Source organism: Geotrypetes seraphini, chromosome 6, assembly GCF_902459505.1.
Source record: "Geotrypetes seraphini chromosome 6, aGeoSer1.1, whole genome shotgun sequence".
In the NCBI taxonomy this organism is placed as follows: domain Eukaryota; kingdom Metazoa; phylum Chordata; class Amphibia; order Gymnophiona; family Dermophiidae; genus Geotrypetes; species Geotrypetes seraphini.
The window spans coordinates 245,392,989-245,406,380 of NC_047089.1; the positions used below are offsets into that span (position 1 = coordinate 245,392,989).

Below are 13,392 nucleotides of genomic sequence, written 5' to 3' on the forward strand. Positions count from 1 at the left end.
AAGAGTGCAAATAATAAGAGATTATGCATTCAACTAAAGTGCTGATCCCAAGAATTAGATAAATCAGAGTTACATTTGAACTCAGCAAAGAGGTCTGCTAATTTCTGAATGTCCATAGGAGGACCTATATTGTCAGAAAGAAAAGTACAACAGCTTAAAATACTGAGGAGAATTTTTCAGCTAGAATCCTAGCTAGGGCCATACGATTTTGAGAACCATCTGAGAAGTGGAGCCTAATTAATCAGTAATACTTTGCAAGGCGTCCCTAGAATAGTTCACAAAGCGTTGCTGATTATAATAATTTTAACTAATCCAATCAACATTCTTATTAATAGTAATAAAGGGAATAAGGAACTCAAACCCAGCCTTAACCTGAGCTCGGGCCTTAAATTCATCTGGGACCCCTCTAGCATCTATGTATACATGTGATCAGATTTATATCAAGACAAATAAAAGGAAAAACCATGTGAATAGGAAGGATGCCTTTCAGAAAAATATGCAGGAGCATGGTAACCTTAACTAAAGTGCACTGGCCTATCCACTGGCTGGGTAGCTTAACAGGGAGCCAAAAGTCTCCATAAAGCCAGTAAATATCAAATCTGATGCAGCAACAATGGGGCATACCTATGAGCCAAGACAGAACAATAACCTGGGGGTCAATTACCTACAAAACTACCCTGTGTCAGATTAGAAACATGACATATGTAATTGCCCTTATAGATGATAACGGCAATATCAAGCTTTTGCTGTCCTGGCAACAAAGGGTATTTAGAACACTACAGTGCACAAAGAGGATAGGTAAAATTAGAGGAGATATTGGTAAATAACCCAAAAAGGCATGGTTGGATACCAGGAGGGAGGTCCAGAGGTACGGTTCCTAGATGGGGTCTAGCTTGAGCACATATGTAACAATTACTCTTATTATGTTGATCAGCAGTGAATTTCATCCATTCTAACCAAAGGTTACGTTCTGAAAACCCTACCTCAACAGCCACAATATCTTCAAAAGTGGGATTGGCAATAGCCATCATGTCAGTAAGTTTATTGAATGTAGGGGCCAGTGGGTTAGTATTTTTTGGGGCCCCCACAAAATGGCGGGAGAGGATGAGTGGAGGTAGATAGATCCCGTAAGAAAACTGATGATAGCTAGACCCACCCTTAAACCTCATGTCCATAATGTACATACCTTCATCAGTAGGTCTAGGGTTGTCAATAGTAAGAGAAAGCTTAATAATTTGTGCAGGAACACTTTTCCTATAACAGTGTCCAACCTTATGAAGGGTCATACAAGTAAGCAGTGATTTACCATTTTGGTCCACTGTTTTTCAGAGTATTTTCTAGTTTATAAGCCCAGTCAGTATAAATATTCCACCCTACCACTCCCCAGAATGCACACTTATCCCCCCAACGTAAGTCAGTAACATATACATATATGTCCTTAGTTTTAGGAATCTCTGAGGACCAATGGCACAGCCTTGGGATATCAATTGATGAACAGTCCACAATGTCACAATACTCAAAGGAGAAGGTGGCAACTTGCACACTGCTGGAATTATACCAAAGGGTAGCATACTATCGGTCTTTTCTGGATTCCAATTGAAGGACAGCCTTTGCGAGGGAGTAGTCCAGCTTGACGTCGTGTTCGCAAAGAGGTGTCGGGGGTGCTGTTTACAGCAGGAGTGTCATTTACAGATGGGTATGGGCAGAAAGTGTCGTGGACCCAGAACACATCATCCCTGTAGACCCAGTTAGAAATGATCCATACAGGGAGAAAAACTAGCAGCAGCGGTGCCAATAAGAGAATGATAAAGTTGGTAGAATGCTGCAATGAGATCATCATGTTGTTCCACTGGAGGAGGTGAAATCTGCGCAGGGAAGACTTGCTTCTGGGGTTTTAGGTTAACCCTCTTCAAGCGACTTGCGTGGATCCAAACAGGAAACTCCTCAGTGAGTGCAGCGGGCCTGGTCACAGCGATCACAGTAGTGGGAAGGCCAAAGGGGAAATCTGTCTGCTTCCGATCCTTGGAAAGCTGCTGGATAATCACCAGGCTGGAAAAAATGGGTAGGAATCTGTGGAGAGAAAGGAGAAGTGCAAGACACGTTTCTTTGAACAAGCCCTAATATTTCAATTAGCTTTTGGACATATTCCTCCTGTATCAAGGGAAAATCTACCCATGGGGCGGGGAAAGGTCATCCCGTGAGAACCTCAAAGGGAGAGCAGCCAGATGTCTGTGCATACAGAAAGAGATACTTGAAAAGAAATGCTTGAAAAGCATTCCAAATATCATTCAGCAGCTGTACTCCAATGTGATCCAAATAAGAGATAGAAAACAAGAGAAACCATGTTGCCTGTACTGAATGTGGCAACATGCAACAATACCAATTCATTCACTTAGCCATGGCAAAAGAGAGACAATACTCACTTACTTAAGGTTCTTAATTGAACAATCCAAAAAGATATGTTTTTTCGTGCTTCATATAACTATTATGCACTTCAGAGAGACCATACTGATGTACTGAATGTATTCAGAAATGTATATTGAATGGATCATATGTAGGGAACACCACGAAATAAATGCTGTATAAAATAAAGCTTTTTCTTATAACCCCTAACTAAACTATATTCAGAATATAAAAGCTAAAAGTAAAAGAACATTGCGCAGTTAGGCTAGTAAGAAGTGGAAAAAGAGCTCTAGAAATGGCCAATGTTATGTATCCTGGGGTACCCACTAAACTAAAACAAGTAGACATGACACAGACAAAACATAAAGTTTTAAGCGTGGAGCTATTACTCCATCTGTCAAGTGTGCAGGGCTGAATTTAACTCTGCAAATAAACACATTGATATAAAAAAAAACCAAAACAACAAATAATGTATATCATAACCATCTCATATTTGAAAAAAGGCATAAAGCTAATGTCTCTTTGGAGCGTCTCTATCTCTGCAGTGATAAAGAGGACCCGTGGAAAACATTAGAAATATCTGTGCCAAAATGGATCTGGGATGGCTATGTATACATCCGGACAAAAACCATTTTAAATTAGCAACATCCTAATTTCAGCTAAAACAATAGAAAGGAATTGTATTTTCCAATTTATTTTCAATTCACAACCGTGCCAGCTGTAATTATTGAGCTATATATCTCTGTATCAAGGAGCAAAAGGTCAAGAATGAAAATATCACTAGCAAGAAGTTAAAATGTCGAGCGAGCACTACGATAACCAATACCATGATATTGGGCAATGAATAAGGGAGAGCTAGCAGCTGGTATCCAGGGTTTCCCCTCTTTGCACCAAAGTCCGTCCAGAAGGGCGGCTTTGGGCACCTGCCAAATACCAGGCATCAAATTCAGAGGAGGGGGTGGTAACAAAGGACTGAAGCTGTGAAAAAAGAGAGGAAGAGAATCCTGTTCACCCTTGAGACCCAGAAGCCTATTTAAAAGAAGGGCTTGGACATCATGAAAAGTATGAAGGGTAATGGGGTGACCTAGGATCAAAGAAGTAACCATCTCTACCACCATAGCACAAGCAGCCAGGGCTTTCTTGAACAGGAGTGACTATAAAAAAAGGCAACAGAGCGTAATTTACCGCCATGTTCTCCCTTCATGGTGTTACAATAGTCCCAAACAAAGAGATAAAACATGTGGGCATAAGCAGGAAAACCCAAACTTGAGCTAGAAACCAAAGCACATCTTAAATGTCCAACATTTCATAAGTCCATCTGATAAGAGCAGTCATTTCAGAAACCAGGGTCTGTCTCAAAATCTGGTCATAGAAGGAACAAGCAGAGATCCATTGGCGGCAGTGACCAATCATAGCAAGAAAAGTAAGCATGTCTTTCTTGGTAGCTGGGCGGGGCAGACACAGAATAGCAGCAGTGCAGAAAGTGCAGATTTTCCTCTGACCATGAGACAGGACAAAACCCAGGTATTTCACTTCAGACGCACACCAGTGCAGTTTATTTCATGACACCTTGTGACCACACACAGACAATCATTATAAAAGGTGCAAACTATCAGCCTGACAGGTCTCTAGAATTATGGAACACAAAAGTTGTACAAAATAAGAATAGGACCATGAGGGGCAGTGCATGACTTGTAGAATAGCCCGAAGGACATTCCACACTAGGTATACTGTTGCTTAAAGGTGAAGGCAAAAAAAAGAGCTGAAAAGCCTCACCAAAGGGACTAAAAATAAAACATTCTTTAGGAAAATGACAGAAAAAAAAAATCATTGGCTGCCGGTGGAATGGTGGAAGAAACATAAGGGCAATGAGAATTACCAAAACATTAACAGCCCGAAATCTAGGACGAAACAGGGAATGCCATCAACTTTGACAACAAGAGCGATGGGCGTATTATAAAAAGAGATGGTGTTTTTGATAATGCCGGAGAAAAGTCAAGAGACGAGCAGTGGAATCTCACCTTACTGCTTTATAAAACCAAGAATGAGTAACTTCAAAGAAGCACTATAGGGGGTCAGTGGAAGCCCAAACAGAGAAGTCTGGGGGAAGGGACAAAAACATTCATGCACAGACCCTGATAATGAAAGCAAAGAACAGATTAGCTTTGCTCTGCACAAGAAAGAAAACCTTTAAAACGGAATTTTTTCTTTTTCTTGTTTCTTTTTTTTTTTTTTTATGATCCAGCACAGAACACAAAGAAAGCAGCCGGTAGAAGAAACGCACAAAATTAGTCAGGATCAAAAGGAAGACAAGAAATAGTGCTTGTGTACAAACTACAAGGGAAAGATCTTAGACTGATTCAAACAGCGCTTTCAATTCATTCCACATAACAGCATGTCCTACCTCAGTGGTAAACATTGGTGACACAGAAAGATGGGAACTGAAGGAAAAATGTCATACACACACACAGCCGTACAAGTCTCATTTGTCTAGGAGTAAGTGCCTTTATGACTCATTACAAAACCCAATATAACAATGCAAAAATATTCGCTTATCTTACCTTATAAGCGAGGTACAGTAATAAGAGACAATAAAATCTTATACTCTATAAAAAACCTTACAAATGACAGAGTGGGCAGGGGGGTTCTATAAATAATTTCATTCTTTCCGAAAGAATGGCAGCTGCGTATATATATGAGGGGTGCTTACCAAAAGTACCCCGAGATTTTTCCCCAAAAAAACTCCATAATAGAACCCAAAGCTTGAACTTAAAATAAGGGGTTGGGTACAGGTCACCACTACCCAGTGAGTATTAAAGAACAGAAAAAATTCAGAAATACTCACAAAATATTGGTGATATCATCTGCCCATCGCGGACGTGCCCCCAACTGAAAAGGATTCAGGTCCCAATTCCTGCCCCATACTTTCTCTGTCTCTGTCATATGTAAGTCAGGTACCTGGGGACACATCTTAAAGACCAGAAACCATCTTTCTAATATGTCCGTCTTTTATTATGAGTTTCACATATTTATACGAATCAGGTTTGCCAGCATGTGATGGCATGTGACGTAAGGTCACATGAAACTTTAAACACATCAGCATTTTTCCTAGCTAGAGATTGAAGTCCACAGAGGGTCAGAAAAAGCCTTGACCAGCAGAGCTTCTTAACTAAAGCTGTCTGTAAATACGGCTTAACAAAACAATTGAATTCACTTCACATTATCTCTGTTTAAACATTACCTGTCTTCAAAGAAGGGAAAGATAAACAGGGCCTACCTTTGCATCTTTAAACAACATATGCCTAAGGACACTTACTAAAATTCTGATACGTGTCCCTTCACCTTTGAATTTTATTACAGTATATCTGCTGCCTTACACTGATTAGAGCCCAATTGGACTTCTATTCTGTTTTCCTTTGAGACTTTGAGTTTTTTTTTATTTACTTTAATTTTATTCTTTTTACTTTTTTTTTATTCTTTGAATTGTACCCTTCCCTCACAATTCTTGGAAATTTGTTATATCTTTACTATTTCAATAATTGTTTACTCAGGTACTTTAGCTCACAGTTCTTCAACCGCCGGTCCGCGGACCGGTGCCGGTCCGCAGAAAATTCCTGCCGGTCCGCGCAGGGCCGGCGAGATGGACGCTGTTAAATTTCCTGCCCTGGTGGTGTTCGGGGAAATCTTCTGTTCCGCCCAGCCTCGGGCGATCAAGACAGGCTGCTGACGTCGGGCATTCCCTCTGAGTCTCGCCTATGCGGAAACAGGAAGTTGAAAAAAATAGGCGGGACTCAGAGAGGGAAGGTCACGACGTCGGAAGCCTGTCTTGATCGCTGCCCCTGCCGAGTCGCCGAAGAGGGCCGCGGGGAAGCGGCAAGTAGAAGGGAGATGCGCGGTGGTCAGCGTGCGCGGTGGGGGCAGCGTGTAGATTGGGGCCATCAGCAGCGTCTGTGCTGAGAGTCTGCCCACGTGCAGAATGCGGCGGATAGGGGCCTCCGGCTCGTCTTGGGCGGCAGGGCCTGCGTTGCAAAGTTTTTGCCGGCTTGGGGGGGGGGGGGGGGGTCGCGAATGTGCAGGGAGCCTTCAACAGTGGCTGTCTCCTCTCCTAGCAGCTCTATACTTACCAGGGCAGTGATTCACTTTGGCAACTTTACCTTCCTCAGAGGCAGCAACGACTTAAGGCTGCCTAAGGAAATCACTGCTGCAGACAAGTACTGAGAGCTGCTGGATGGAGAGGAAGCCACTGTTGGAAGCTGGGAAGCTGCTGGATAAAGGGAGAGCTGCCACTGCACCTGGAGGTAGAAAGAGAGATGCTGCTGGGAGGGGAAGAGGGAAAGGGATGGTTAGAGAGTTACTGTTGGATAGGGGGGAGGAGGGAAGGGAGAAGGAAAAAAGGAAGGAAACAGCTGGCAGGGAGATTAGAGGAGGGAAAGGGGAGAGACAGGAATGAGAAAGTAGAGAGAGATTGATGCTGGAAAGGGGATCAGCAGAGAAATGAGAGAGGGATAAATATGCTAGATCTGGTGTAGGAGAGATAAAAATGAAGAAAGCAGTGAAGCTGGAATGAATGATGTAAAAAGGAGAGAGGAGGCACAGGCTGGATGGAAAGGAGAGAGGGGCATAGAAAGAAGTCAGATACATATGGAAGGAGGAGAGGCCAGACAGTGGATGGAACGGGCAGACGCTGGAAGGAAGAGTGGAAAGAAGATGAAAGCAGAGACCACAAAAGGTAGAAAAAAATCATTTTATTTCTATTTTGTCATTACAATATATCAGATTTGAAATATATATCCTGCTACTGCTAGAGACATAACTGGGGACTGCAAAGCCTAACACTATTTCTATCATGTGTGACTGCAGTATTCTGTTAGCATGATATTTCTGTGTAGCATTCTGTAATAATTTGGCTTGTTCAGTTTTCTTGATAGTAGAGGGGATATATGTGAAGGGGAGGGGAGACAGGGGTTTTGTTGGTCCTTGCTCTGAATATTTATATTTATAAAATGACAATTGTACAGAATATTGTTTCTTTTTATACTTTAATAAAATACGTTCAATATAAAATCATAACTGAGGCTTGTGCAGATGGGATCAGATGGTTTGTGGGGACCGAGCTTGTGGAGACGGGCGAAAATGTGTTTTTTTATTTCGGTCTTAGTAGTTTGCCGGTCCACAAAATAATTCTTTTATTTCTGCCGGTCCACGGGTGTAAAAAGGTTGAAGAACACTGCTTTAGCTAGATTCGGGACAGTTAGGGAAGTTCTTAAGCTCCTGGGGAGGGATATAAAAATGAACAAATAAATAAATATAAGTCAAGCTGTTTCTTTGATTCAAGTTTCAAATTTATTTAAAACTTGATACAATCGCTTATAAAATTTCTAAACGGTGTACATCACTAAAATAGGGGGGGGGGACAAGAATGTTTAAAATACAAACGTGGACAATGGGCAAACCTGAGACAAGGGGAAAGGCGGCAGAACGACAATAGTTAAAGAAGAGAAAACGATGAGGGATAAAAGAATTGGGTTAGGGTAAGAGCAAGGGCAGCAAGTCATGTGCGAAAGGAGTGATATTCGATGAGTGGCCATTCCAATGGGCGACCGTGCCGAGCTTCAAGGTTTAGATTTCGAAAGCATCCCTATACAACAAGGAATTCTTGAATCTATCCAATAATGGTTCACCTCTAAGATGAAGCAGGGAGGGAGTTCCATATCTGGGAGGCAGGGATTGAAACGATCTCATTGCATCTGGTGCCAACGATCTTTAAGGAAGGAATTGAGAGCTGTACAGTTTGGATTATATCTTCATGTCGCTTAATATTCTCCAATCTTTTACAGCTCCAAGAGATTTTAAGTCAAATGAGTACCATCTACAGCACTGGGACCGTATGTGATCCTATGGAGCCATTTAACTGCCTACCACTGGAACCAGGTATGGTATTAAGCATCCCATTTCATTCCATAGGAGTAGTTAGCCTTCTGCTGGATCTCACGTTCATGCACATTGCTCCTTCCACTCTCAGAGCAGCCACAGCCCACTGCAGGCACAATTCTTCCTCTTACCCCTGGGCTTGACCTCTGAAAGTGAAAGCAAAACCCACCACATCCATCACCCTGCTCGACCCTGGAATCTTCACCAGCTCCCTTCCTACCAGACAAGGCAGGAACCTCCAGCCACTTTCCCTTGCCTTTCCCTACCTCCACAGCTCCTGACTCTTCTCTGCACCTCCAAAGTAGCATCAAAGTTAACACAGCAAGTAAGTCGTAGAGACATAGGAACATGATGGTAGATAAAGACCAAACGACTCATCCAGTCTGTCCATCCGCAGTATCCAGTATCTCCTCTTCTCCCTATTGGCTAAGGCTCTTAACATTTGCATCTCCTCTTCCTTTTGGCTAAGGTTCTTACATTGTGATGTCATAGAAGTTAAGTAACATAGTAACATGATGGCAGATAAAGGCCAAATGGACCATCCAGTCTGCCCATCCGCAGCATCCACTATCTCCTCCTCTCCCTATTGGCTAAGGCTGTTTACACCTGCATTGTGATGTCATAGAGCTTTATGGTTATAGACGCATAGAAACATGATGACAGATAAAGGCCAAATGGTCCATCCAGTCTGCCCATCCGCAGTAACCATTATCTCTTCCTCTCTCTAAGAGCTCCCATGTGCTTATCCCAGGCTTTCTTGAATTCAGACACAGTCTCTGTCTTCACCACTTCTTCCAGGAGACTGTTCCACCCTTTCTGTAAAAAGTATTTCCTTAGATTACTTCTGAGCCTATCACCTCTTAACTTCATCCTATGCCCTCTCATTCCAGAGACATTTCCATTTTAAACAGCAATGAGTACACGAATACCTATAGAGGGTATTTAAGGGATGGCTATGAGCAACCAGAAGTAGCTCCTTTAATTCCCAGATATAGTCATTTATTTGAAGCCAGAAAGTAGTAAAGGTTCAAATTCCAGGATTCTGATTTGTAAAAATAGTCTATGTTCCTTAGAGAATCCTCAGTAAAAGGGGTGGCCCTTCTTTCTGGCGTTTGTTTCCACAACCTCTATACTTTTGGCAAGTATGCAAATTGCTTTTTATTACGTGGTTGCAGTGGAACGTCAGACTTAATTGAATGCATTAAATGTTAGTCATATTCAGAAGCTACCATGGAGAACTAATCCAAGCTATAAATATCCATGCTCGATACCCCAAAGCTAAAATTTTCAAATCTCGTTTTCAAGATATCTAACATTGGAATGTAGACTTGGAAATAGCCAACTTATTTGTGTGGTTCACGATTATATACCTCATGCAGTAATTTATGGCTACTTTGATGACCTGGTAAAGGGAAAAATTAGCTCTCAGAAACCAGTCCCAGTCCACTCAGGCTTCATATTGAACCTGGTTGTTATCTTTACTTAGTCAACCCAATCATTTTATTTGTTATTTATTTCTTAGTATAACTAGTATATTTATTTAATTTTAACAGTATAACCATTGTGTTTTGTAACATCTGTGTAGGTCTGGATGAAATTATGGCTAATAGCACATATTACTACCAGAGGTTGTGGTCCTGGGAAGGTTGGCGCTCTGGGGTCGGTAAAGCGATGAGACCACTTTATGAAGAATATGTTGATTTGGAAAATGAAGCCGCAAAAGCCAATGGTGAGTTATCGCTCTTTGGTTCACTACTTCTCACACCTAACCCATCGCTTTTACCCCAGACTATAGCTGATCACTTCTATAACAAGGTTCACAAGGTTAATCTTGAGTTAGAAACATGACGGCCAATAATGGCCATATAACCCATTCAGTCTGCCTATCCACAGCATCCACCATCTCTTCCTCTAACAGATCCCACGTATCTGTCTCAGGCTTTCTTGAATTCAGACACAATCTGTCTCCACCACTTCTACCAGGAGACTATTCCATGCATCTACCACCCTTTTTGTAAAAAAGTATTTCCTTAGATTACTCCTGAGCCTATCACCTCTTAACGTCATCCTATGCCCTCTCATTCTGGAGCTTCGTTTCAAATGAAACAGACTCACCTCATGTGTATTTACATCACGTAGGTATTTAAATACCTCTATCAGATTTCTCCTCTTCTGCCTTTCCTCCAAAGTATTGAGATCTTTAAGTCTGTCCCCATATGCCTTTTGATGAAGACCACATACCATTTTAGTAGCCTTCCTCAGGACCGACTCCATCCTTTCTATATCTTTTTGAAGGTGCGGCCTCCAGAATTGTACACAATATTTTAAATGAGGTCTCACCAGAGCCTTATACAGGGGCATCAATGCCTCTGTTTTCCATCAGGTAACCTCAGGCTTACTTTCCATCACTTTATTCTCATAACTTTCCTTTAACCCCTTCCACACTGAATATCGGGGGGATGTTTTACGAGTTTTTATTTAGGAATTTTATATACTCCAACACCATTCTACGCTCTCTGGTCAATTATACATTTATCTTACAAAGACTTAAAAAAGTGTGACGAGTGAAAAACAAATCTATATATGTATTTACTGCATAACTGAAAAAAATATTTACCACAGAATTTTAAGGGAGGATAATTGTGCAGAAGATTGAAAAATGACAAAATGAATCAGTTCTGCTGTCTTTCACCATTAAAAAAAAAAAAAAAATACCAAGAGGGAGATGTAAAATGGTCATCATTGCCATTAAACAGACTTTTGCACTGAATTCTAAGGTGAACATATTTCATAGAAATTGAAATTTTGCCACAGAGATGAAAATGCAAGCTTTTGCCATTTTTGGATACCTTTGATCAGGATCCTAAGAAACGCTTTGGACATTGCTCTATTTTGCATCGGATATTGTTCTATTTTCCACATTCTTTGCATTGCCTTACAGGATATCACGACTATGGAGACTACTGGAGAGGAAATTATGAAACTTATGATACGGGCAGCTATTCCTACAGCCGTGATGACCTGAAGAGAGATGTTGAAAGAACATTTAAAGAGGTAATGAATGTGTTCCTATGGTTGTGGGCACTCTTCAGTCTACTTTGTAACGAAGAAACATAAACATTGTCATCGGACCAGTTGACCACACTGTTGCATCAACGTAATTCCTACTAGATCTCTGGTCTTCTTTTCTCTGCTCAATGCTGGAATTAGCGTCTAGAACGCACGCTAAAACCGCTAGCGCACCTTAGTAAAAGGAGACCTAATGCCAGCTCAATGCTGGCGTTAGCATCTAGCGCACACACTAAAACTGCTAGCGCACCTTAGTAAAAGGAGCCATAACATCAGCTCAATGCTGGTGCTAGGGCGTGCTAAGTGCGCACTAAACTGCTAAAACCACTAGCGCACCTTAGTTAAAGAAGCCCTCATGCCAGCTCAATGCTCAATGCTCAATGCTGGCGTTAGCGTCTAGCGCGCCAGCTCAATGCTAGCATTAGCATCTAGCGCACGCACTAAAACCGCTAGCGTAGTAAAAGGAGCCCTAACGCCAGCTCAATGCTGGCGTTAGTGTCTTGTGCGCGCGCTAAAACCACTAGCGCACCTTAGTAAAAGGAGCCCTAAGTTTACAGAACAGTTGTTGAGCTAGATCACTGAATGACTCATCTATCTTTCTTTGAAATGTATTTAGATACAACCTTTATACCGGGAATTACACGCCTACGTGAGAGACAGGTTATATGATCTATATGGACCTAAGTACATCAGTAGAACTGGATGTCTTCCTGCTAATCTGCTCGGTAAGAAGTTATTGCTTTGTATGTTGAAGTTTGCTCGTCTTGCTCTGCTGTGGACCATTATAACATCTATATGGTTTACAATATATAAGTACAGTAAACATACAAGAGTATAAGAAAAAAGACACAAGGGAAAGAGAGTTTCCATTCAAAACAGTTTCTTCCAGAGGAGAGAGGATGGGAACATAAGAACATAAGAATTACCCCTGCTGGGTCAGACCGGTGGTCCATCGTGCCCAGCAGTTCGCTCACGCGGCGGCCCTTAGATCAAAGACCAGCGCCCTAATTGAGTCTAGCCTTACCTGCGTATGTTCTGTTCCAGTAGGAACTTGTCTAACCTTATCTTGAATCCCTGGAGGGTGTTTTCCCCTACGACAGACTTCGGGAGAGCGTTCCAGTTTTCTACCACTCTCTGGGTGAAGAAGAACTTCCTTACGTTTGTACGGAATCTATTCCCTTCCAACTTTGGAGAGTGCCCTCTCGTTCTCTCTACCTTGGAGAGGGTGAACAACCTGTCCTTATCTACTAAGTCTATTCCCTTCATTACCTTGAATGTTTCGATCATGTCCCCTCTCAGTCTCCTCTTTTCAAGGGAGAAGAGGCCCAGTTTCTCTAATCTCTCACTGTACGGCAACTCCTCCAGCCCCTTAACCATTTTAGTTGCTCTTCTCTGGACCCTTTCGAGTAGTACCGTGTCCTTCTTCATGAATGACGACCAGTATAAGGACTGTCAGGAATCAATAAAGTCCCTAAATAAAGAGGTATCTTTGAGTAGAGGTCTTGAGGGTTAAGGTTAGGATATTAAAGTGGATCCTCTAGCTAGCATTGTGATGCATCTTTTCTTCCAGGACTTTGTTATTAGACGTTCTGCTTTCTTCTTCAAGTTCTACTTGATTATAATTGTATAATTCTGATAAGCAAATGATAAAAAGAGGAAAGGAAAAAGGGAATGTGATGGAGCTTAGGTCACCTACTCTCTCCCCGTTAGATATGTTTAAACGATATCTTCTGGAGGTTTTGAAAGTCCCACAAAATTCTTTTCCGCCCGTTTCAAAAATTTACTATGAGCTCCTTGTATCAAGGCGCGCTAGCGGAGTTAGCGCGCGCAACTTTTAATCACGCGCTAACCCCCACGCTGGCCCCAAAACTACCGCCTGCTCAAGGCAGGCGCTAGTGGCTAGCACGGCTGGCGGTTTAACGCGCGCTATTACGTGCGTTGAACCGCGAGCGCGGCTTGATAAAAGGAGCCCTATATTTCCTTGGGAAA

At 42.0% G+C, this 13,392-nt stretch overlaps 1 protein-coding gene across 2 annotated transcripts in view; it reads left to right on the plus strand.

The window, feature by feature from the left end:
• ACE2 (angiotensin I converting enzyme 2) overlaps nucleotides 1-13,392 on the plus strand; it is a 91,214-nt gene that overhangs the window by 17,576 nt on the left and 60,246 nt on the right. For both annotated transcript variants that reach the window (XM_033950222.1, XM_033950223.1), the window contains exons 3-6: nucleotides 8,241-8,334; nucleotides 9,920-10,063; nucleotides 11,276-11,388; nucleotides 12,020-12,128. In XM_033950222.1, coding sequence (XP_033806113.1) covers nucleotides 8,241-8,334; nucleotides 9,920-10,063; nucleotides 11,276-11,388; nucleotides 12,020-12,128 — 460 coding nt within the window. The remainder of the gene's footprint in view (nucleotides 1-8,240; nucleotides 8,335-9,919; nucleotides 10,064-11,275; nucleotides 11,389-12,019; nucleotides 12,129-13,392) is intronic.